At 53.9% G+C, this 24,099-nt stretch overlaps 1 protein-coding gene across 1 annotated transcript in view; it reads left to right on the forward strand.

The window, feature by feature from the left end:
• The first annotated feature begins 244 nt into the window (after positions 1–244).
• RAP2C (RAP2C, member of RAS oncogene family) overlaps positions 245–24,099 on the forward strand; it is a 41,296-nt gene continuing 17,441 nt past the window's right edge. The window contains exons 1-3 of the mRNA XM_063432051.1: positions 245–352; positions 3,801–4,356; positions 6,574–6,894. Coding sequence (XP_063288121.1) covers positions 4,084–4,356; positions 6,574–6,852 — 552 coding nt within the window. The 5' untranslated portion in view covers positions 245–352; positions 3,801–4,083 and the 3' untranslated portion in view covers positions 6,853–6,894. The remainder of the gene's footprint in view (positions 353–3,800; positions 4,357–6,573; positions 6,895–24,099) is intronic.

Consider the following 24,099-nt stretch of genomic DNA (forward strand, 5'->3'; position numbering starts at 1 on the left):
TATTCCCACTATTGTACAGCGCTGTGGATTATGTTGGCGCTATATAAATAGCAATAATACCATGTAAACACTGTAAGTCCTGGCAGTGAGCCCACCCCCTGTTATTGAAGTTGCCCAGCGCTGGGTACGGCTGTCACGGTGCTTGGGGTTCGATGCTGTCTCCCTGGTAACACACCCTTCCAGGCATCACCGGAAGTTCTCCCTCCGCTTCCGGTGTTGGGTTTCCGCTGCCGGGTGTCTCCATCCGCTTTTTCTTGCACTTCCTTCCGGAGGCTCCGGACTCGGCGGTGGATCCGGGCCCCACCCTGAGCGAGGAGGAGCGGGCTGAACCGTGTGTCCGGGGCTGTCACAGGTATGTGAGAGGGAGACCTACCGCCCCGGTATGTGAGAATGAGGGAGACCTACCGCCCCGGTATGTGAGAATGAGGGAGACCTACCGCCCCGGTATGTGAGAATGAGGGAGACCTACCGCCCCGGTATGTGAGAATGAGGGAGATCTACCGCTCCGGTATGTGAGAGTGAGGGAGATCTACCGCTCCGGTATGTGAGAGTGAGGGAGATCTACCGCTCCGGTATGTGAGAGTGAGGGAGACCTACCGCCCCGGTATGTGAGAGGGAGACCTAGTGAGCGTGAGGAGACCCCCCCCTTGCCTGGTGTTAGTGGTGGGGGAGAGACCCCCCCCCCTTGCCTGGTGTTAGTGGTGGAGGAGAGACCCCCCCCCCTTGCCTGGAGTTAGTGGTGGGGGAGAGACCCCCCCCCTTGCCTGGAGTTAGTGGTGGGGGAGAGACCCCCCCCCCTTGCCTGGAGTTAGTGGTGGGGGAGAGACCCCCCCCCCCTTGCCTGGAGTTAGTGGTGGGGGAGAGACCCCCCCCCCCTTGCCTGGAGTTAGTGGTGGGGGAGAGACCCCCCCCTTTGCCTGGAGTTAGTGGTGGGGGAGAGACCCCCCCCCTTGCCTGGAGTTAGTGGTGGGGAGAGACCCCCCCCCTTGCCTGGAGTTAGTGGTGGGGGAGAGACCCCCCCCCCTTGCCTGGAGTTAGTGGTGGGGGAGAGACCCCCCCCCCTTGCCTGGAGTTAGTGGTGGGGGAGAGACCCCCCCCCACCTTGCCTGGAGTTAGTGGTGGGGGAGAGACCCCCCCCCCACCTTGCCTGGAGTTAGTGGTGGGGGAGAGACCCCCCCCCCACCTTGCCTGGAGTTAGTGGTGGGGGAGAGACCCCCCCCCCCACCTTGCCTGGAGTTAGTGGTGGGGGAGAGACCCCCCCCCACCTTGCCTGGAGTTAGTGGTGGGGGAGAGACCCCCCCCCCCCACCTTGCCTGGAGTTAGTGGTGGGGGAGAGACCCCCCCCACCTTGCCTGGAGTTAGTGGTGGGGGAGAGACCCCCCCCCCACCTTGCCTGGAGTTAGTGGTGGGGGAGAGACCCCCCCCCCACCTTGCCTGGAGTTAGTGGTGGGGGAGAGACCCCCCACCTTGCCTGGTGTTAGTGATGGGGGAGAGACCCCCCCACCTTGCCTGGTGTTAGTGATGGGGGAGAGACCCCCCCACCTTGCCTGGTGTTAGTGATGGGGGAGAGACCCCCCCACCTTGCCTGGTGTTAGTGATGGGGGAGAGACCCCCCCACCTTGCCTGGTGTTAGTGATGGGGGAGAGACCCCCCCACCTTGCCTGGTGTTAGTGATGGGGGAGAGACCCCCCCACCTTGCCTGGTGTTAGTGATGGGGGAGAGACCCCCACCTTGCCTGGTGTTAGTGATGGGGGAGAGTGTGTGAGGAGAGACCCACTTCCCAGATAATAACCATAAGGAGACCGTTTCCCCAGTGGCTTAGTGTGCTGTGTGTTGGTCTCTGTGGATTGTCTCCCACACCCATACTGCTCTGTAGGTGAGGTTTTGTGTGTGAAATAGGAGAGAATCTTTACATCCTTTATAAATCAAGTCCCATGACCGGTATTGTATTCACTGAGTCTGGTCCTTTGTTATAAAAACACTTTTATACTATTGCTGTGGTCACACATTTAGTCTGAAAGATTTTTGATTGTGAATGTGAAACACCTATTATACACAGAATTTCAACAAGGATGAGAGTGATGGGCAAATTTACCCATACTGCTGCTTGATATTGCTGTGGTACACACTACCATTGAATGGGTAAGAAAGGTTTGGGAATATTTTATCCTGTGGGAATTGTGGTCCAAGTAACTATATGAGATCCATTTGTGGTGCCTTTAGCCTTGAGAATTTATAGCAAAGGTATACATTAAGTAACATCCATTTACACATTACCATTGTGTGTGTGTATATATATATATGTGTGTGTGTGTGTGTGTGTGTGTGTGTGTATATATGTATATGTGTGTGTTTTAAAAATACATGCTTTATTTTATAGAGAACTAGGGAAAGGGTTTTATCATGCTTTTCCTATATGCACTTTCCTTACTCACGAGAAAGCACAAATTAAATCCCACTATGCTGCTAAACAGCAGGTTGTATTTTTTTTTTCCTCCAGAGAAATAAAATGTTTTTGGTTGTCTGTTTCTATGTTAATATACTAATATATTGTTGTGGTGTTAAAGGAAATTCTAAAATGTAGGTATTTTTGAACTAAAATCAAGTATTGGCTTTTCATATATAAAACTATTTGTCAAGGTAATTTATATGCAATAAATCATTTGCTAGAACAACTTTGGTGTTAAAGGTACATCTGAAGCACAGTGACCACTACAAGCTAAGTGTAGTGGTTATCGTGTAAAGAGTCTGTACATGAAGTATCTTAGAAAATGTTTTCAATTCGGCTTTTTTGACTGCAAATTTGACATTTAATCTGAATTCCCATTATAGTGAATAGCCCTGCGAGTTCTAGAGCATGTTAAAGAAATACTGTCACCGTCTGGAGACTTTAACAAATTTGCAAAGACCCCTGATGGTGACATCGCCACAGGGTGGTTCGGGGGCTAGTGTGGCACAAAAATGTTACATTTGCTTAACTGAACCTGTCCCTCGCAGGTGCTGCCATCTTGATTTGGCAGGTCAATTTCAGAATAAACATCACTGCTGTACACTTGCGCATGTGTGAGGGCACAACATTGAGGTCTATGGAAGATCCTGTTAGACCACTGGTGATGGCTGTCAGGATTGACGCTTAGACTCCGCCCTAAGCCCAAGAATGTCAGGCGGAGGAAATCTACAGAGACCAAGTAGTCCCTCCTCTGTCTCTGTAAATCTCTTGACAGGCTTGGATTTTCGGTGAAATTTCAACACAGTCAAAATCAGTCATTTATAAAGATTCTATCTTTATGAAATACAAATTTTTGTTGGGAGGTGAGATTGTGTTTTTTTGCTGATGCATTGAGTGTGAAACAGGAGGTCACTAAAACATGGTTGTTTAGTACTACACTGGTGACATCAGGATCTTAAACAGGACCTGTCATGCCCTTAACTGCTCATTCTATTGAACATAAGATTCTTTCTATATGTTGTGCTAGCACTTTTGCAAATGTAAAGATTAGTAGAAAAACCTAATGTAAAATAGGGTTTTCTCCCAGCTGTCAGTCAAGTTGTATTCTGCTTGACTACATCAAGTCACAAAACATAATTTGTTTAAACATTAGTTCCTTAACCCCCTCCTTTTCTTCTCCCTGAAGCACTCCTTGTGTTCTTTCTCTAATAAGTATAAAAAGTCCACACCAGGAGCAAGTAAATTTAGTGTGAAATGCATCAGGTGTTTGGTTGTCATATGCTAGGACATTACGATATGTTCTGATAATGGACTAACTTGTGACATGTTTCTATGATTTTTGCCTTGTTAGATCTGCAGTTGGTGTTCCGAAAGAGACTCAAAGTTCTACTCTTGGTGTAGTTGTGCTCCATTGTCCTGGATTCTGTAGCAGCCTTTTGGGTACGGTGTGTGAGGAGCACACACTTTTTTCCTTTCCACCTAACAAGAAGAAAGATCCTGCCAGATCAGCAACTGTACCCTTGAAGCTGAAAGAGGCTATGAACACCTTGAATCCAAAGCCTACAGTGTAACACTCTCTTCACTTCACATTTATCTGTGGTGCATGAGCTGTGTGACCCCACCTATCCGGGCCCATGAGGGAATACAAAGTTGTGGTGTTGGGCAGTGGAGGGGTTGGAAAGTCGGCCCTAACTGTACAGTTTGTAACGGGCACTTTTATTGAGAAGTATGATCCTACTATTGAGGACTTCTACCGTAAGGAGATTGAGGTGGACTCTTCACCATCTGTGCTGGAGATCTTGGACACTGCCGGTACTGAACAGTTTGCTTCCATGAGAGACCTGTATATCAAGAATGGCCAGGGCTTTATCTTGGTGTATAGCCTGGTGAATCAACAATCATTCCAGGTAAGTCCTTTTCATGCCATGGAGGGGCGGTACTTATAAGTCTAGGAGTGAAAGCAGTTGCACATTCATTCACTGTACCCTGTATTTAAATCTAAATTTCATGCTGGGTTACAGTATGTGTGCATGGGAAAACACCTTTATCTGTTGATCGAATTGCCAGTTCTAAGTAGCAGTCATTTAAATGGTATTCTAGGCTGGAAGTGACACTTTTATTAAATACATTAAATGAGTGATGCATTAGAAAAAATATGCAATAAAATAAGAAACTCACCACCTGGTTTAGTCTGCTGTGTTTTTATTTTTATTTTTTTTAATTTTTTTTAAGTATTTAGAGTGAGTTTTGTTCAGACTAGGAAGAGATGCTCCTATTGAATGGGGTCAGAACATATCCTATAAAACCCTTTACTGGACACTATTCACATTTTGAGTGTAGTTTTCAGATGTGACTGAACACGAGTGTGGCAGTGACTCTGGCATCTTCACAATAAGCTGTGAATGAGCTTGTCAGGAGGGAGGAGAATTTGAAAAGCGTGTATACATCTTGTAAAATTGTTTTTACATGGGCAGAGAAGGACATGTTGCTTCTTCCTCGAATATCAGGCACTGAAGGGGCAGATGAATTGCGGCAGTGACATAATTTTTTTTATTGTTTAATATTAGTAAAATTCAGTGCTGGGATTGTGCCTTTTAATTATAGTGAGGGGTCTTGTGACTACTAGAGGTTAGTTTGTAACTTTTTCTGAAAACTGGATAGTGTTTGGTTGTATCCAAACTTGCCACAATTCACAGTTTAGTTTAGACATTATCCATGCTTTTAATGTAAGCTGTATAAAACTTACACCATGTCAGTGCGAATGCTATCTGGAGCACCTCCACATAAAGGTATTCAGAGTGCAGATAATTATAGAGGCAGTTCATATTGTCACTTGAAATGTAAACTCCAGTGTAGCAAACAAATGCATAAATCTGTTCAAAATAGCCATATTGTGCAATTTGTCTTTGCAAAGTATTGAAGCGGATATCTGTCACATGATATTTGGTACTACTTTCACAATCACAAGAAAATGTACGTAGCTGTCCGTTTTGGGCATCTGGAAGAGATTCAGTTTTATTCATGCATGTACTATACATGTAGAGTAAATTGAAATAGTGTGTATGACTCAGTACATAAACGTATGACTACAAAACTGGTTAAGGGTAAAGTTATTGTTTTGATGTGACACATTTTGTTACACCTCCTGGAAGTGATCAGACAGGAAAAGTGGTTAGCTGAATGGGTGGAGGGGTGCTCAACCCAAGAATAAAAACATATTAAGAGTAGTATACATTTTATTATAGGTATTACTATCGGAAGACCAACAAATGCATTACCTGCACAACAGAAAATATAAATGTAGATAATTACATGGTAACGCTTATATGAGAATGGTAGATAATATACACTTATCTTGCTTACATATATTGTAGTAGTGGAGACCCTGATACTTGTTGCCAGCCTTTCATTCCATTACACCTGTAGGTTCTCAGTCTAATATTTAAAGGTACACTATAGGCACCCAGAACACTTCATCTCATTGAAGTGATCTGTGTGCAGTGTCCCTGTCCCCTTAATCCTGCAATGTAAAACTTTGCCGTGTCAGAGAAACTATGCTAACATTTCAGGGTTAGGACAATCTCTAGTTGCTGTCCTTCAGACAACCATTAGATGCACTCTAATGGACTTTAACTTCCTGAAATGATGTTGGATGTCCTCACGTGTATTTGGGAGGAAGAAATTCTATGGGAGCCCTTTTTATAAGTCTTTCAGTAACTTCCTGTGCATGGCTATATAGGTACTTGGAAAATATTTTCTGTGTAGAAGAACCTGTACTAATAGCCCTATTGACACTTAGTTTTATTTTTATGATGACTATATAATGTGCTAAAACGAACAGTACATTTGTGTGCGTGTGGTCAGTATTCATACCGTAGCTAAGTCTATAGCCTTGTCAGCATTGGAATGTATTTTTAATGAGGAAAAGACCAAAGTATAACCCCATCCCTGTAGACTTTTCGTTTTGCCATGAATTAGGTATAACAACTGCACACTTTTTCTGACCTTTTTATATTTCCAGGCTTTTTGTAAATGTCAGGTTTTTTTATTTTTTCATTCCTTAGATGGGATATTATCTTGTTGATATTGTTCATGTGTTTTGTCCTCTTTATTTTTTTTAACAGGACATCAAGCCAATGAGGGACCAGATAGTCAGAGTTAAGCGGTATGAGAAAGTCCCCCTCATTCTAGTTGGGAACAAAGTAGACCTGGAATCGGAGCGAGAAGTTATGGCAACAGAAGGCCGGTCTCTCGCTCAGGAGTGGGGCTGCCCGTTCATGGAGACTTCGGCCAAGAGCAAGACAATGGTGGATGAACTGTTTGCTGAAATCGTCAGGCAGATGAACTATGCTTCTTTGCCTGAAAAGCAGGATCAGTGTTGTACAACATGCACTGTTCAATGAAAAATTCAAAGAAGGACCTTAAACATGGCCATAACGAAACAGGTCGGTTCAGCATCTAGTTTTAGGTGGATCTTGTTGGTAATGAGGATGAAATGGTTTATTGTTCTGTATCTGGACTGTATTAGCAATTTCTAGGTTATTGTTTTATAAAATAGGCGAAAATATAATAAGCTATTTTTTTTTTTTTTTGCTATATATGAAATCACTTGCTGTATGTGAGCCATAGTATACGGACTAGATTAGACTTACTAGCCAAGAGTAGTAATTTAGCAAAACTACCTGGGTCAATCTGCTTGAATTTATTTTGAAATAAGCAGTGTGTATTTATCACACACAAGTACAAAAAAGGACCGTTTACATCCAAATACTAGAAATCTCAAAAATGTTTGATCAAAGGAAAACCTTTTTGTTTTAAATGTATTAGTCTGGTACCATAATACTTTTTAAATGTCTTTAGGATTAAAAAGTTACTCCAAACAAAAAAGTGTTTTAAGAGAACCTGATATGCTGATGACAGACCTTTATGCACAGATTCAACTCTAGCCAGCCTGGAACAAGAGTGCATGAAGGGCTAATGATGCTGTCTGAGGTGGAGTTACATTTTCAGCATGAACCTCTGATACAATAGCATTCTACAAACATTCGGGGCTGATGCAAACCATTGTCTGGAAATCTATTCTTAAAGGACCACTCTAGGCACCCAGACCACTTCAGCTTAATGAAGTGGTCTGGGTGCCAGGTCCAGCTAGGGTTAACCCATTTTTTAATAAACATAGCAGTTTCAAAGAAACTGCTATGTTTATAAATGGGTTAAGCCTTCCCCCTAATCCTCTAGTGGCTGTCTCATTGACAGCCGCTAGAGACGCTTGCGTGATTCTCACTGTGAAAATCATAGTGAGGGCACGCAAGCGTCCATTGGAAAGCATTGTAAATGCTTTCCTATGCGACTGGCTGAATGCGCGCGCAGCTCTTGCCGCGCGTGCGCATTCAGCCGACGGGGCGGAGAGGAGGAGGAGGAGAGCTCCCCGCCCAGCGCTGGGAAAAGGTAAGTTTTACCCCTTTCCAGAGCCGGGCGGGAGGGGACCCTGAGGGTGGGGGCACCCTCAGGGCACTCTAGTGCCAGGAAAACGAGTGTTTTCCTGGCACTAGAGTGGTCCTTTAAACAGGACTATACATAGGACACAAAGTCACACATTTAGACTGGAAGAAAGGAGATTTCGTCTAAGGCAAAGGAAAGGGTTCTTTACAGTGTAAACCGTAGGGATGTACAATTCTCTGACTGAAGAGGTGGTTTTTATCTGTCTGTACAGATGTTTAAACAGCAACTGGATGAATACTTGCGAAAAGCTAGTATTCAGGGATATAATTTTTAATTTGTGGGGTAACCGCTTCTTGATCCAAGGAGAGGTCTGACTGTCATTCTGGGGTCAAGAAGGATTTTTTCCCCTAGTTTGTTGTAAAGTTGGATATCGCACCAAACTAGTTTTGCTTTCTTTTTGGATCAGCAGAAAAAAAATGTCAGAGGCTGATCTTAAAGGCGTATGTCTCTTTTCAGCCTATGTAACTATATATGTATGTGCAGGGTTTAAAATTGAAATGCTGCACATACTAACTCCAGGGACCATAACCACTTCAAAACACTGAAGGGGTCATGGTGCTTGTAGTAACCATTTAAGTCATTGAATCCCATCATAAATAAGTGCATCACACATAAATATATAAATGCATAGAAACTCCCTTGATGTAATGTCATTGATGGATACTATATATCCCATTGCAACATTAACACTCAATCAGGTATTTAAAGAATCGCTCTCAGCACCATAACGTTTGTATCTTTGCAAGGGCTGTGATGCAAAGAATAATGTGCACTTCATATTCCTGAGAGTGGCTTGTTTCTTCGTATGAGATCAGCAGCTCGGAAGATTACTATGCAAAACTAGTTCATAAAATTAGCTGATACAAACTCTGGTGTGTCTGTTTTAAAGTATTCTAATCATCCTGTGTGATGAGTGGAACAGCAGCCGGAGAATAAACTAATAGACCGTGATTTGTAGCATAGGATTTGACACCATGAAGCTCCTGTAACAATCGTGGAGACATCTGTGGTTGATTCTTGTCTGCTCAAGTGCTGCCGTTTTAGGAATTTAAAAATACATATTTCTTATATTGGATTATCTGTATAATGCATTAAGAATTGGGGATGGGGGTGTCCGTTCCTACCTGTTGTGCCCTTTTTAATAACATTGAAAATGGTTTGGAAATTTACTAAATGCATCTATTACCAGAGTAACACTGATGATGGAAAAGCACTTAAATAGCTTGCTCAAACAGGCTTTAGCTCACTTGTGCCATTACAGAGAGAAACTTAGCCTACTGCATATGAGGCTGAGCCCACCCACATGGCAGTCCATATCCAAAATGCTGGTGGAATCCCTTTGCACTAGTGATACAGCAACCGCAGGCAATTGTTTCTCCCTTCATTGGGCCTCGTCAGTAGGGATTGAATAGAAATTTACATCATTCATCTCTAATGCTTGCAACAACAGTTGATGATTTTCACCAAAGAAAACATGCACATATTTTCTTCTGCATGTTTTATTTGGGGGTATATGAGGGGGAGGAGGGGAACAGATTGCAATGGCTGCAGACCGGCTGTCTGCATACTTTACAAGCTCTTCTCTTCTTTTTTCCACAGCACAGACCTTCATAACTTTCCTATGTTTCCCATGGCCTAAATGTGATATGAAGGTAGTGGAATTTGAAGACCGTCTGACAGCCAGGGAGGGTTATTATCCCCCAATTTTAAAAGTTGGATCTGTCAATTTCTTGGCAATATAAATTAATATACTGGTAGGAACTGCACTCTATCCACATAAACCAAAGGGTGCTAAACTAGACCATGTTCCAGCACCAGCCCAACAAAAGTAGTTACCAGTAACGGGGACCAAGGCCTGGATGTTCAATAGCTTCAGGCACGTGTATTAGAACCAAGGAAAACTGCATCGTTTCGACTCAGAATTGTGTCTTTGTCAAGTTACTTCACACAAGTGTGTGAAGTAGCTTGACAACAACCCAATTTTGGGTTGAAATGTTGTAGTAATCCCTTGGTTCTAATAAATGTGTCTGAAGCTATTGGAGTTCCCGGACTTCTTCTCTGTTACTAGGAATTGTCAGACATCTGAAGCACTTCAGAAAGCTGAAGTGCTTTGTGTGTGTGTGTTGAGTGTCCCTTTAAGTTTTCTGCTTGACTATATTTAATGATATAAAATTTCCACTTGTGCACTGTGAGTCTGTTACATCCAAATTGAGTAGCAGGATATTATGGCAGCAGTATCAGCTGCCATACCCAGATCTAATAAGCGCTAGGAACCTCAACGTCGCACGTATAGTACTTTGTGTGCCACAAACTTTCATCTAATTACAACCACACAGAATGAATGGATTTGAATTTGAGAATGTGGAAGGGTAAAATCTAAAACTTTAATGTTGACTGGAGAGTGGAGAACACCATTTTTTTGCTAAACCACTTCTAAGTGATTTGACCCAAATCTTGGGATAACACATGTAGACTGTTGGCACCATAACCGCTAAACTGAGCTGTAGCAGTTAGGTTGCCTGGTGTCCATTTTATGGGCAAATGTTATAATAGTAGTACAGTTTTACGCACATTAAAAAATGTATGTGGATTTCTTTTTAAAAAAAAAAAAAAGAGAGAGAGAGAGCGAGAGATGCGTGCTGGAAGAGGATGGTGATCCTGAGTTGAAGTTCTTTAAATTGAGCCAAGAATCTCAGTGGGTGCTGTGAAGGAAAGGGAGTCTGAAAATAAGAATTGACCTGGGGAATCTCCGCAAGTTGTAATATGGAGGGGTACAATTAGTAAGTGAAAGGCAATTTGGTTGATGTTGGTTCTGAAATGGAAAGTGTCTTGACAAGAAGCGGGAGCACAAAAAAATTATAATTTGAGAAATGCAAAACATTTATGTACGTTTGTTTTCTGACTCACTGTTGCAAGGGTCTGCTTACAAATCTATAGTGTGTGTTTGTTTTTTTATTATTCCTTTGTCTGTTGCTATTTAAGAGGGAGCTTTATGTACCCACTACAACTTGTAGCTGTTACCATGCAAAGAGTCTATAAGCACAGCCCCTTTCAGTGCACAGACCATTTTGTTGGGTAAGGTGTGACTGTAATTTGCAAACCGTAGCCCAACCCTAGTGACTATGAGAGAGAGAAACAAAGGGCACATTGCCAGAATGTAGAGTGGCTTGATATGACGAAAAGGCTTGGTCAAATACTAGCTAAGCTCAGGGTTGGAAAAAAAGGATAGTAAGTTTGTGCAGTCTCAGGATTTCAGTACCAATTTTCTACCAAATTATGTCAAATCAGTTGCAATAGAGCACGCAAAGCTCCTGGGCTGCAATTTGGCATATGTAGTAAAAGGATGGATGCACCACAAGAAACACTGTAACACTGCAGACTGTGGGAAGACCACATTAATTTAGTCTAACAGATGTAATTTCTCAAATGTGATTATGTATAGTATAGTGTAACTTTAAAAAAATAAAAAAAATAGTATGCTAGTTCAGAGGTATCTTTTTCCAGTGACTTGGAGATGAGTGAACCCCAGGGTTGTAAATTACAAGTGAGAATTGTAGTCAAAGGATAAAATTTATCAGTGTCACTGACACTTTTTTCAATTTATTTATAAGGCGCCAACAAATTCCACAGTGCTGTACAATATGGGGACTAACAGACACGTTTTACGCACAGGAACTGAGGGTGTTGAGGGCCCTGCTCTAACTAGCTTAAATTCTAGAGGGAGTGGGGTAAAATGACACAAGACGTAAGGAGAGGATATATTTAGTGTACGGGACAATGTAAAGTACTAGAATAGTTTACAATAAAGAGTTGACATTTAGTTGGGATACTGCTGCTTTAAAGCTATTAACAGTTTAGTTGCTATGCTTTCCTAAAGAAGTACTTTTTTTTAATGGTATTTTGAAGGAATGGAGCCTTGGTGTGAGTCTAACAATGCAGGGAAAGGAGTTCCATAGTAACCCTCAGCCCTGGAGGGTACAGCATACTTGTGTATTCGTGAGGATAAGTAGGTAGGAGCAGTGTTCTGTAGCGTTTTGAATGCAAGCATCAGCATTTTAAGTTGAGACCTGTATTTTATGGGAAGCCAGTCTAAAGACTGACAGAGTGGGAGGCATGGGATGTGTGGGTGGACAGAAAGATGAGCCTCTTCGTCGCATTCATTATAGACTGTAACTGTGCATGCTGGAAATGTGTAAGACCAGTGGCGTCACAAGGGTTGGTTTCACTCCAACCCCCCTCCACGTCCCTTACTGTTCTTCTCCTCTCCCTTGGCGTTGCTCTCCCTTCCCTGTCCCTTGGCGTTGCTCTCCCTTCCCTGTCCCTTGGCGTTGCTCTCCCTTCCCTGTCCCTTGGCGTTGCTCTCCCTTCCCTGTCCCTTGGCGTTGCTCTCCCTTCCCTGTCCCTTGGCGTTCCTCTCCCTTCCCTGTCCCTTGGCGTTCCTCTCCCTTCCCTCTCCCTTGGCGTTCCTCTCCCTTCCCTCTCCCTTGGCGTTCCTCTCCCTTCCCTCTCCCTTGGCGTTCCTCTCCCTTCCCTCTCCCTTGGCGTTCCTCTCCCTTCCCTCTCCCTTGGCGTTCCTCTCCCTTCCCTCTCCCTTGGCGTTCCTCTCCCTTCCCTGTCCCTTGGCGTTCCTCTCCCTTCCCTGTCCCTTGGCGTTCCTCTCCCTTCCCTGTCCCTTGGCGTTCCTCTCCCTTCCCTCTCCCTTCCCTCTCCCTTGGCGTTCCTCTCCCTTGGCGTACCTCTCCCTTCCCTCTCCCTTGGCGTTCCTCTCCCTTCCCTCTCCATTGGCGTTCCTCTCCCTTCCCTCTCCATTGGCGTTCCTCTCCCTTCCCTCTCCCTTGGCGTTCCTCTCCCTTCCCTGTCCCTTGGCGTTCCTCTCCCTTCCCTGTCCCTTGGCGTTCCTCTCCCTTCCCTGTCCCTTGGCGTTCCTCTCCCTTCCCTGTCCCTTGGCGTTCCTCTCCCTTCCCTGTCCCTTGGCGTTCCTCTCCCTTCCCTGTCCCTTGGCGTTCCTCTCCCTTCCCTGTCCCTTGGCGTTCCTCTCCCTTCCCTGTCCCTTGGCGTTGCTCTCCCTTCCCTGTCCCTTGGCGTTGCTCTCCCTTCCCTGTCCCTTGGCGTTGCTCTCCCTTCCCTGTCCCTTGGCGTTGCTCTCCCTTCCCTGTCCCTTGGCGTTGCTCTCCCTTCCCTGTCCCTTGGCGTTGCTCTCCCTTCCCTGTCCCTTGGCGTTGCTCTCCCTTCCCTGTCCCTTGGCGTTGCTCTCCCTTCCCTGTCCCTTGGCGTTGCTCTCCCTTCCCTGTCCCTTGGCGTTGCTCTCCCTTCCCTGTCCCTTGGCGTTGCTCTCCCTTCCCTGTCCCTTGGCGTTGCTCTCCCTTCCCTGTCCCTTGGCGTTGCTCTCCCTTCCCTGTCCCTTGGCGTTGCTCTCCCTTCCCTGTCCCTTGGCGTTGCTCTCCCTTCCCTGTCCCTTGGCGTTGCTCTCCCTTCCCTGTCCCTTGGCGTTGCTCTCCCTTCCCTGTCCCTTGGCGTTGCTCTCCCTTCCCTGTCCCTTGGCGTTGCTCTCCCTTCCCTGTCCCTTGGCGTTGCTCTCCCTTCCCTGTCCCTTGGCGTTCCTCTCCCTTGGCGTTCCTCTCCCTTCCCTGTCCCTTGGCGTTCCTCTCCCTTCCCTGTCCCTTGGCGTTCCTCTCCCTTCCCTGTCCCTTGGCGTTCCTCTCCCTTCCCTGTCCCTTGGCGTTCCTCTCCCTTCCCTGTCCCTTGGCGTTCCTCTCCCTTCCCTTGGCGTTCCTCTCCCTTCCCTGTCCCTTGGCGTTCCTCTCCCTTCCCTGTCCCTTGGCGTTCCTCTCCCTTCCCTGTCCCTTGGCGTTCCTCTCCCTTCCCTCTCCCTTGGCGTTCCTCTCCCTTGGCGTTCCTCTCCCTTCCCTCTCCCTTGGCGTTCCTCTCCCTTCCCTCTCCCTTGGCGTTCCTCTCCCTTCCCTCTCCCTTGGCGTTCCTCTCCCTTCCCTCTCCCTTGGCGTTCCTCTCCCTTCCCTCTCCCTTGGCGTTCCTCTCCCTTCCCTGTCCCTTGGCGTTCCTCTCCCTTCCCTGTCCCTTGGCGTTCCTCTCCCTTCCCTGTCCCTTGGCGTTGCTCTCCCTTCCCTGTCCCTTGGCGTTGCTCTCCCTTCCCTGTCCCTTGGCGTTGCTCTCCCTTCCCTGTCCCTTGGCGTTGCTCTCCCTTCCCTGTCCCTTGGCGTTGCTCTCCCTTCCCTGTCCCTTGGCGTTGCTCTCCCTTCCCTGTCCCTTGGCGTTGCTCTCCCTTCCCTGTCCCTTGGCGTTGCTCTCCCTTCCCTGTCCCTTGGCGTTGCTCTCCCTTCCCTGTCCCTTGGCGTTGCTCTCCCTTCCCTGTCCCTTGGCGTTGCTCTCCCTTCCCTGTCCCTTGGCGTTGCTCTCCCTTCCCTGTCCCTTGGCGTTGCTCTCCCTTCCCTGTCCCTTGGCGTTGCTCTCCCTTCCCTGTCCCTTGGCGTTGCTCTCCCTTCCCTGTCCCTTGGCGTTGCTCTCCCTTCCCTGTCCCTTGGCGTTGCTCTCCCTTCCCTGTCCCTTGGCGTTGCTCTCCCTTCCCTGTCCCTTGGCGTTGCTCTCCCTTCCCTGTCCCTTGGCGTTGCTCTCCCTTCCCTGTCCCTTGGCGTTGCTCTCCCTTCCCTGTCCCTTGGCGTTGCTCTCCCTTCCCTGTCCCTTGGCGTTGCTCTCCCTTCCCTGTCCCTTGGCGTTGCTCTCCCTTCCCTGTCCCTTGGCGTTGCTCTCCCTTCCCTGTCCCTTGGCGTTGCTCTCCCTTCCCTGTCCCTTGGCGTTGCTCTCCCTTCCCTGTCCCTTGGCGTTGCTCTCCCTTCCCTGTCCCTTGGCGTTGCTCTCCCTTCCCTGTCCCTTGGCGTTGCTCTCCCTTCCCTGTCCCTTGGCGTTCCTCTCCCTTCCCTGTCCCTTGGCGTTCCTCTCCCTTCCCTCTCCCTTGGCGTTCCTCTCCCTTCCCTCTCCCTTGGCGTTCCTCTCCCTTCCCTCTCCCTTGGCGTTCCTCTCCCTTCCCTCTCCCTTGGCGTTCCTCTCCCTTCCCTCTCCCTTGGCGTTCCTCTCCCTTCCCTGTCCCTTGGCGTTCCTCTCCCTTCCCTGTCCCTTGGCGTTCCTCTCCCTTCCCTGTCCCTTGGCGTTCCTCTCCCTTCCCTGTCCCTTGGCGTTCCTCTCCCTTCCCTCTCCCTTCCCTCTCCCTTGGCGTTCCTCTCCCTTGGCGTACCTCTCCCTTCCCTCTCCCTTGGCGTTCCTCTCCCTTCCCTCTCCATTGGCGTTCCTCTCCCTTCCCTCTCCATTGGCGTTCCTCTCCCTTCCCTCTCCCTTGGCGTTCCTCTCCCTTCCCTGTCCCTTGGCGTTCCTCTCCCTTCCCTGTCCCTTGGCGTTCCTCTCCCTTCCCTGTCCCTTGGCGTTCCTCTCCCTTCCCTGTCCCTTGGCGTTCCTCTCCCTTCCCTGTCCCTTGGCGTTCCTCTCCCTTCCCTGTCCCTTGGCGTTCCTCTCCCTTCCCTGTCCCTTGGCGTTCCTCTCCCTTCCCTGTCCCTTGGCGTTGCTCTCCCTTCCCTGTCCCTTGGCGTTGCTCTCCCTTCCCTGTCCCTTGGCGTTGCTCTCCCTTCCCTGTCCCTTGGCGTTGCTCTCCCTTCCCTGTCCCTTGGCGTTGCTCTCCCTTCCCTGTCCCTTGGCGTTGCTCTCCCTTCCCTGTCCCTTGGCGTTGCTCTCCCTTCCCTGTCCCTTGGCGTTGCTCTCCCTTCCCTGTCCCTTGGCGTTGCTCTCCCTTCCCTGTCCCTTGGCGTTGCTCTCCCTTCCCTGTCCCTTGGCGTTGCTCTCCCTTCCCTGTCCCTTGGCGTTGCTCTCCCTTCCCTGTCCCTTGGCGTTGCTCTCCCTTCCCTGTCCCTTGGCGTTGCTCTCCCTTCCCTGTCCCTTGGCGTTGCTCTCCCTTCCCTGTCCCTTGGCGTTGCTCTCCCTTCCCTGTCCCTTGGCGTTGCTCTCCCTTCCCTGTCCCTTGGCGTTGCTCTCCCTTCCCTGTCCCTTGGCGTTGCTCTCCCTTCCCTGTCCCTTGGCGTTGCTCTCCCTTCCCTGTCCCTTGGCGTTCCTCTCCCTTGGCGTTCCTCTCCCTTCCCTGTCCCTTGGCGTTCCTCTCCCTTCCCTGTCCCTTGGCGTTCCTCTCCCTTCCCTGTCCCTTGGCGTTCCTCTCCCTTCCCTGTCCCTTGGCGTTCCTCTCCCTTCCCTGTCCCTTGGCGTTCCTCTCCCTTCCCTTGGCGTTCCTCTCCCTTCCCTGTCCCTTGGCGTTCCTCTCCCTTCCCTGTCCCTTGGCGTTCCTCTCCCTTCCCTGTCCCTTGGCGTTCCTCTCCCTTCCCTCTCCCTTGGCGTTCCTCTCCCTTGGCGTTCCTCTCCCTTCCCTCTCCCTTGGCGTTCCTCTCCCTTCCCTCTCCCTTGGCGTTCCTCTCCCTTCCCTCTCCCTTGGCGTTCCTCTCCCTTCCCTCTCCCTTGGCGTTCCTCTCCCTTCCCTCTCCCTTGGCGTTCCTCTCCCTTCCCTGTCCCTTGGCGTTCCTCTCCCTTCCCTGTCCCTTGGCGTTCCTCTCCCTTCCCTGTCCCTTGGCGTTGCTCTCCCTTCCCTGTCCCTTGGCGTTGCTCTCCCTTCCCTGTCCCTTGGCGTTGCTCTCCCTTCCCTGTCCCTTGGCGTTGCTCTCCCTTCCCTGTCCCTTGGCGTTGCTCTCCCTTCCCTGTCCCTTGGCGTTGCTCTCCCTTCCCTGTCCCTTGGCGTTGCTCTCCCTTCCCTGTCCCTTGGCGTTGCTCTCCCTTCCCTGTCCCTTGGCGTTGCTCTCCCTTCCCTGTCCCTTGGCGTTGCTCTCCCTTCCCTGTCCCTTGGCGTTGCTCTCCCTTCCCTGTCCCTTGGCGTTGCTCTCCCTTCCCTGTCCCTTGGCGTTGCTCTCCCTTCCCTGTCCCTTGGCGTTGCTCTCCCTTCCCTGTCCCTTGGCGTTGCTCTCCCTTCCCTGTCCCTTGGCGTTGCTCTCCCTTCCCTGTCCCTTGGCGTTGCTCTCCCTTCCCTGTCCCTTGGCGTTGCTCTCCCTTCCCTGTCCCTTGGCGTTGCTCTCCCTTCCCTGTCCCTTGGCGTTGCTCTCCCTTCCCTGTCCCTTGGCGTTGCTCTCCCTTCCCTGTCCCTTGGCGTTGCTCTCCCTTCCCTGTCCCTTGGCGTTGCTCTCCCTTCCCTGTCCCTTGGCGTTGCTCTCCCTTCCCTGTCCCTTGGCGTTGCTCTCCCTTCCCTGTCCCTTGGCGTTGCTCTCCCTTCCCTGTCCCTTGGCGTTGCTCTCCCTTCCCTGTCCCTTGGCGTTGCTCTCCCTTCCCTGTCCCTTGGCGTTGCTCTCCCTTCCCTGTCCCTTGGCGTTGCTCTCCCTTCCCTGTCCCTTGGCGTTGCTCTCCCTTCCCTGTCCCTTGGCGTTGCTCTCCCTTCCCTGTCCCTTGGCGTTGCTCTCCCTTCCCTGTCCCTTGGCGTTGCTCTCCCTTCCCTGTCCCTTGGCGTTGCTCTCCCTTCCCTGTCCCTTGGCGTTGCTCTCCCTTCCCTGTCCCTTGGCGTTGCTCTCCCTTCCCTGTCCCTTGGCGTTGCTCTCCCTTCCCTGTCCCTTGGCGTTGCTCTCCCTTCCCTGTCCCTTGGCGTTGCTCTCCCTTCCCTGTCCCTTGGCGTTGCTCTCCCTTCCCTGTCCCTTGGCGTTGCTCTCCCTTCCCTGTCCCTTGGCGTTGCTCTCCCTTCCCTGTCCCTTGGCGTTGCTCTCCCTTCCCTGTCCCTTGGCGTTGCTCTCCCTTCCCTGTCCCTTGGCGTTGCTCTCCCTTCCCTGTCCCTTGGCGTTGCTCTCCCTTCCCTGTCCCTTGGCGTTGCTCTCCCTTCCCTGTCCCTTGGCGTTGCTCTCCCTTCCCTGTCCCTTGGCGTTGCTCTCCCTTCCCTGTCCCTTGGCGTTGCTCTCCCTTCCCTGTCCCTTGGCGTTGCTCTCCCTTCCCTGTCCCTTGGCGTTGCTCTCCCTTCCCTGTCCCTTGGCGTTGCTCTCCCTTCCCTGTCCCTTGGCGTTGCTCTCCCTTCCCTGTCCCTTGGCGTTGCTCTCCCTTCCCTGTCCCTTGGCGTTGCTCTCCCTTCCCTGTCCCTTGGCGTTGCTCTCCCTTCCCTGTCCCTTGGCGTTGCTCTCCCTTCCCTGTCCCTTGGCGTTGCTCTCCCTTCCCTGTCCCTTGGCGTTGCTCTCCCTTCCCTGTCCCTTGGCGTTGCTCTCCCTTCCCTGTCCCTTGGCGTTGCTCTCCCTTCCCTGTCCCTTGGCGTTGCTCTCCCTTCCCTGTCCCTTGGCGTTGCTCTCCCTTCCCTGTCCCTTGGCGTTGCTCTCCCTTCCCTGTCCCTTGGCGTTGCTCTCCCTTCCCTGTCCCTTGGCGTTGCTCTCCCTTCCCTGTCCCTTGGCGTTGCTCTCCCTTCCCTGTCCCTTGGCGTTGCTCTCCCTTCCCTGTCCCTTGGCGTTGCTCTCCCTTCCCTGTCCCTTGGCGTTGCTCTCCCTTCCCTGTCCCTTGGCGTTGCTCTCCCTTCCCTGTCCCTTGGCGTTGCTCTCCCTTCCCTGTCCCTTGGCGTTGCTCTCCCTTCCCTGTCCCTTGGCGTTGCTCTCCCTTCCCTGTCCCTTGGCGTTGCTCTCCCTTCCCTGTCCCTTGGCGTTGCTCTCCCTTCCCTGTCCCTTGGCGTTGCTCTCCCTTCCCTGTCCCTTGGCGTTGCTCTCCCTTCCCTGTCCCTTGGCGTTGCTCTCCCTTCCCTGTCCCTTGGCGTTGCTCTCCCTTCCCTGTCCCTTGGCGTTGCTCTCCCTTCCCTGTCCCTTGGCGTTGCTCTCCCTTCCCTGTCCCTTGGCGTTGCTCTCCCTTCCCTGTCCCTTGGCGTTGCTCTCCCTTCCCTGTCCCTTGGCGTTGCTCTCCCTTCCCTGTCCCTTGGCGTTGCTCTCCCTTCCCTGTCCCTTGGCGTTGCTCTCCCTTCCCTGTCCCTTGGCGTTGCTCTCCCTTCCCTGTCCCTTGGCGTTGCTCTCCCTTCCCTGTCCCTTGGCGTTGCTCTCCCTTCCCTGTCCCTTGGCGTTGTTGCCCCCTCCTGTCTTCGTTCTCCCTCCATCCTTAGTCCCTTATGTCCCCCCCACCCGCTGTCTCGTCGTGTTGTCCCCCCCACCCGCTGTCTCGTCGTGTTGTCCCCCCCACCCGCTGTCTCGTCGTGTTGTCCCCCCCACCCGCTGTCTCGTCGTGTTGTCCCCCCCACCCGCTGTCTCGTCGTGTTGTCCCCCCCACCCGCTGTCTCGTCGTGTTGTCCCCCCCACCCGCTGTCTCGTCGTGTTGTCCCCCCCACCCGCTGTCTCGTCGTGTTGTCCCCCCCACCCGCTGTCTCGTCGTGTTGTCCCCCCCACCCGCTGTCTCGTCGTGTTGTCCCCCCCACCCGCTGTCTCGTCGTGTTGTCCCCCCCACCCGCTGTCTCGTCGTGTTGTCCCCCCCACCCGCTGTCTCGTCGTGTTGTCCCCCCCACCCGCTGTCTCGTCGTGTTGTCCCCCCCACCCGCTGTCTCGTCGTGTTGTCCCCCCCACCCGCTGTCTCGTCGTGTTGTCCCCCCCACCCGCTGTCTCGTCGTGTTGTCCCCCCCACCCGCTGTCTCGTCGTGTTGTCCCCCCACCCGCTGTCTCGTCGTGTTGTCCCCCCCACCCGCTGTCTCGTCGTGTTGTCCCCCCCACCCGCTGTCTCGTCGTGTTGTCCCCCCCACCCGCTGTCTCGTCGTGTTGTCCCCCCCACCCGCTGTCTCGTCGTGTTGTCCCCCCCACCCGCTGTCTCGTCGTGTTGTCCCCCCCACCCGCTGTCTCGTCGTGTTGTCCCCCCCACCCGCTGTCTCGTCGTGTTGTCCCCCCCACCCGCTGTCTCGTCGTGTTGTCCCCCCCACCCGCTGTCTCGTCGTGTTGTCCCCCCCACCCGCTGTCTCGTCGTGTTGTCCCCCCCACCCGCTGTCTCGTCGTGTTGTCCCCCCCACCCGCTGTCTCGTCGTGTTGTCCCCCCCACCCGCTGTCTCGTCGTGTTGTCCCCCCCACCCGCTGTCTCGTCGTGTTGTCCCCCCCACCCGCTGTCTCGTCGTGTTGTCCCCCCCACCCGCTGTCTCGTCGTGTTGTCCCCCCCACCCGCTGTCTCGTCGTGTTGTCCCCCCCACCCGCTGTCTCGTCGTGTTGTCCCCCCCACCCGCTGTCTCGTCGTGTTGTCCCCCCCACCCGCTGTCTCGTCGTGTTGTCCCCCCCACCCGCTGTCTCGTCGTGTTGTCCCCCCCACCCGCTGTCTCGTCGTGTTGTCCCCCCCACCCGCTGTCTCGTCGTGTTGTCCCCCCCACCCGCTGTCTCGTCGTGTTGTCCCCCCCACCCGCTGTCTCGTCGTGTTGTCCCCCCCACCCGCTGTCTCGTCGTGTTGTCCCCCCACCCGCTGTCTCGTCGTGTTGTCCCCCCCACCCGCTGTCTCGTCGTGTTGTCCCCCCCACCCGCTGTCTCGTCGTGTTGTCCCCCCCACCCGCTGTCTCGTCGTGTTGTCCCCCCCACCCGCTGTCTCGTCGTGTTGTCCCCCCACCCGCTGTCTCGTCGTGTTGTCCCCCCCACCCGCTGTCTCGTCGTGTTGTCCCCCCCACCCGCTGTCTCGTCGTGTTGTCCCCCCCACCCGCTGTCTCGTCGTGTTGTCCCCCCCACCCGCTGTCTCGTCGTGTTGTCCCCCCCACCCGCTGTCTCGTCGTGTTGTCCCCCCCACCCGCTGTCTCGTCGTGTTGTCCCCCCCACCCGCTGTCTCGTCGTGTTGTCCCCCCCACCCGCTGTCTCGTCGTGTTGTCCCCCCCACCCGCTGTCTCGTCGTGTTGTCCCCCCACCCGCTGTCTCGTCGTGTTGTCCCCCCCACCCGCTGTCTCGTCGTGTTGTCCCCCCCACCCGCTGTCTCGTCGTGTTGTCCCCCCCACCCGCTGTCTCGTCGTGTTGTCCCCCCCACCCGCTGTCTCGTCGTGTTGTCCCCCCCACCCGCTGTCTCGTCGTGTTGTCCCCCCCACCCGCTGTCTCGTCGTGTTGTCCCCCCCCACCCGCTGTCTCGTCGTGTTGTCCCCCCCACCCGCTGTCTCGTCGTGTTGTCCCCCCCACCCGCTGTCTCGTCGTGTTGTCCCCCCCACCCGCTGTCTCGTCGTGTTGTCCCCCCCACCCGCTGTCTCGTCGTGTTGTCCCCCCCACCCGCTGTCTCGTCGTGTTGTCCCCCCCACCCGCTGTCTCGTCGTGTTGTCCCCCCACCCGCTGTCTCGTCGTGTTGTCCCCCCCACCCGCTGTCTCGTCGTGTTGTCCCCCCCACCCGCTGTCTCGTCGTGTTGTCCCCCCCACCCGCTGTCTCGTCGTGTTGTCCCCCCCACCCGCTGTCTCGTCGTGTTGTCCCCCCCACCCGCTGTCTCGTCGTGTTGTCCCCCCCACCCGCTGTCTCGTCGTGTTGTCCCCCCCACCCGCTGTCTCGTCGTGTTGTCCCCCCCACCCGCTGTCTCGTCGTGTTGTCCCCCCCACCCGCTGTCTCGTCGTGTTGTCCCCCCCATCCGCTGTCTCGTCGTGTTGTCCCCCCCACCCGCTGTCTCGTCGTGTTGTCCCCCCCACCCGCTGTCTCGTCGTGTTGTCCCCCCCACCCGCTGTCTCGTCGTGTTGTCCCCCCACCCGCTGTCTCGTCGTGTTGTCCCCCCAACCCGCTGTCTCGTCGTGTTGTCCCCCCCACCCGCTGTCTCGTCGTGTTGTCCCCCCCACCCGCTGTCTCGTCGTGTTGTCCCCCCCACCCGCTGTCTCGTCGTGTTGTCCCCCCCACCCGCTGTCTCGTCGTGTTGTCCCCCCCACCCGCTGTCTCGTCGTGTTGTCCCCCCCACCCGCTGTCTCGTCGTGTTGTCCCCCCCACCCGCTGTCTCGTCGTGTTGTCCCCCCCACCCGCTGTCTCGTCGTGTTGTCCCCCCACCCGCTGTCTCGTCGTGTTGTCCCCCCCACCCGCTGTCTCGTCGTGTTGTCCCCCCCACCCGCTGTCTCGTCGTGTTGTCCCCCCCACCCGCTGTCTCGTCGTGTTGTCCCCCCCACCCGCTGTCTCGTCGTGTTGTCCCCCCCACCCGCTGTCTCGTCGTGTTGTCCCCCCACCCGCTGTCTCGTCGTGTTGTCCCCCCCACCCGCTGTCTCGTCGTGTTGTCCCCCCCACCCGCTGTCTCGTCGTGTTGTCCCCCCCACCCGCTGTCTCGTCGTGTTGTCCCCCCCACCCGCTGTCTCGTCGTGTTGTCCCCCCCACCCGCTGTCTCGTCGTGTTGTCCCCCCCACCCGCTGTCTCGTCGTGTTGTCCCCCCACCCGCTGTCTCGTCGTGTTGTCCCCCCACCCGCTGTCTCGTCGTGTTGTCCCCCCCACCCGCTGTCTCGTCGTGTTGTCCCCCCCCCCGCTGTCTCGTCGTGTTGTCCCCCCCACCCGCTGTCTCGTCGTGTTGTCCCCCCACCCGCTGTCTCGTCGTGTTGTCCCCCCACCCGCTGTCTCGTCGTGTTGTCCCCCCCACCCGCTGTCTCGTCGTGTTGTCCCCCCCACCCGCTGTCTCGTCGTGTTGTCCCCCCCACCCGCTGTCTCGTCGTGTTGTCCCCCCACCCGCTGTCTCGTCGTGTTGTCCCCCCCACCCGCTGTCTCGTCGTGTTGTCCCCCCCACCCGCTGTCTCGTCGTGTTGTCCCCCCCACCCGCTGTCTCGTCGTGTTGTCCCCCCCACCCGCTGTCTCGTCGTGTTGTCCCCCCCACCCGCTGTCTCGTCGTGTTGTCCCCCCCACCCGCTGTCTCGTCGTGTTGTCCCCCCACCCGCTGTCTCGTCGTGTTGTCCCCCCACCCGCTGTCTCGTCGTGTTGTCCCCCCCACCCGCTGTCTCGTCGTGTTGTCCCCCCCACCCGCTGTCTCGTCGTGTTGTCCCCCCACCCGCTGTCTCGTCGTGTTGTCCCCCCACCCGCTGTCTCGTCGTGTTGTCCCCCCCACCCGCTGTCTCGTCGTGTTGTCCCCCCCACCCGCTGTCTCGTCGTGTTGTCCCCCCCACCCGCTGTCTCGTCGTGTTGTCCCCCCCACCCGCTGTCTCGTCGTGTTGTCCCCCCACCCGCTGTCTCGTCGTGTTGTCCCCCCCACCCGCTGTCTCGTCGTGTTGTCCCCCCACCCGCTGTCTCGTCGTGTTGTCCCCCCCACCCGCTGTCTCGTCGTGTTGTCCCCCCCACCGCTGTCTCGTCGTGTTGTCCCCCCCACCCGCTGTCTCGTCGTGTTGTCCCCCCCACCCGCTGTCTCGTCGTGTTGTCCCCCCACCCGCTGTCTCGTCGTGTTGTCCCCCCACCCGCTGTCTCGTCGTGTTGTCCCCCCACCCGCTGTCTCGTCGTGTTGTCCCCCCCACCCGCTGTCTCGTCGTGTTGTCCCCCCCACCCGCTGTCTCGTCGTGTTGTCCCCCCCACCCGCTGTCTCGTCGTGTTGTCCCCCCACCCGCTGTCTCGTCGTGTTGTCCCCCCCACCCGCTGTCTCGTCGTGTTGTCCCCCCCACCCGCTGTCTCGTCGTGTTGTCCCCCCCACCCGCTGTCTCGTCGTGTTGTCCCCCCCACCCGCTGTCTCGTCGTGTTGTCCCCCCCACCCGCTGTCTCGTCGTGTTGTCCCCCCACCCGCTGTCTCGTCGTGTTGTCCCCCCCACCCGCTGTCTCGTCGTGTTGTCCCCCCCACCCGCTGTCTCGTCGTGTTGTCCCCCCACCCGCTGTCTCGTCGTGTTGTCCCCCCCACCCGCTGTCTCGTCGTGTTGTCCCCCCCACCCGCTGTCTCGTCGTGTTGTCCCCCCCCCCGCTGTCTCGTCGTGTTGTCCCCCCCACCCGCTGTCTCGTCGTGTTGTCCCCCCCACCCGCTGTCTCGTCGTGTTGTCCCCCCACCCGCTGTCTCGTCGTGTTGTCCCCCCCACCCGCTGTCTCGTCGTGTTGTCCCCCCACCCGCTGTCTCGTCGTGTTGTCCCCCCCACCCGCTGTCTCGTCGTGTTGTCCCCCCCACCCGCTGTCTCGTCGTGTTGTCCCCCCCACCCGCTGTCTCGTCGTGTTGTCCCCCCACCCGCTGTCTCGTCGTGTTGTCCCCCCCA

This window comes from Pelobates fuscus, chromosome 9 (assembly GCF_036172605.1).
Source record: "Pelobates fuscus isolate aPelFus1 chromosome 9, aPelFus1.pri, whole genome shotgun sequence".
NCBI lineage: Eukaryota > Metazoa > Chordata > Amphibia > Anura > Pelobatidae > Pelobates > Pelobates fuscus.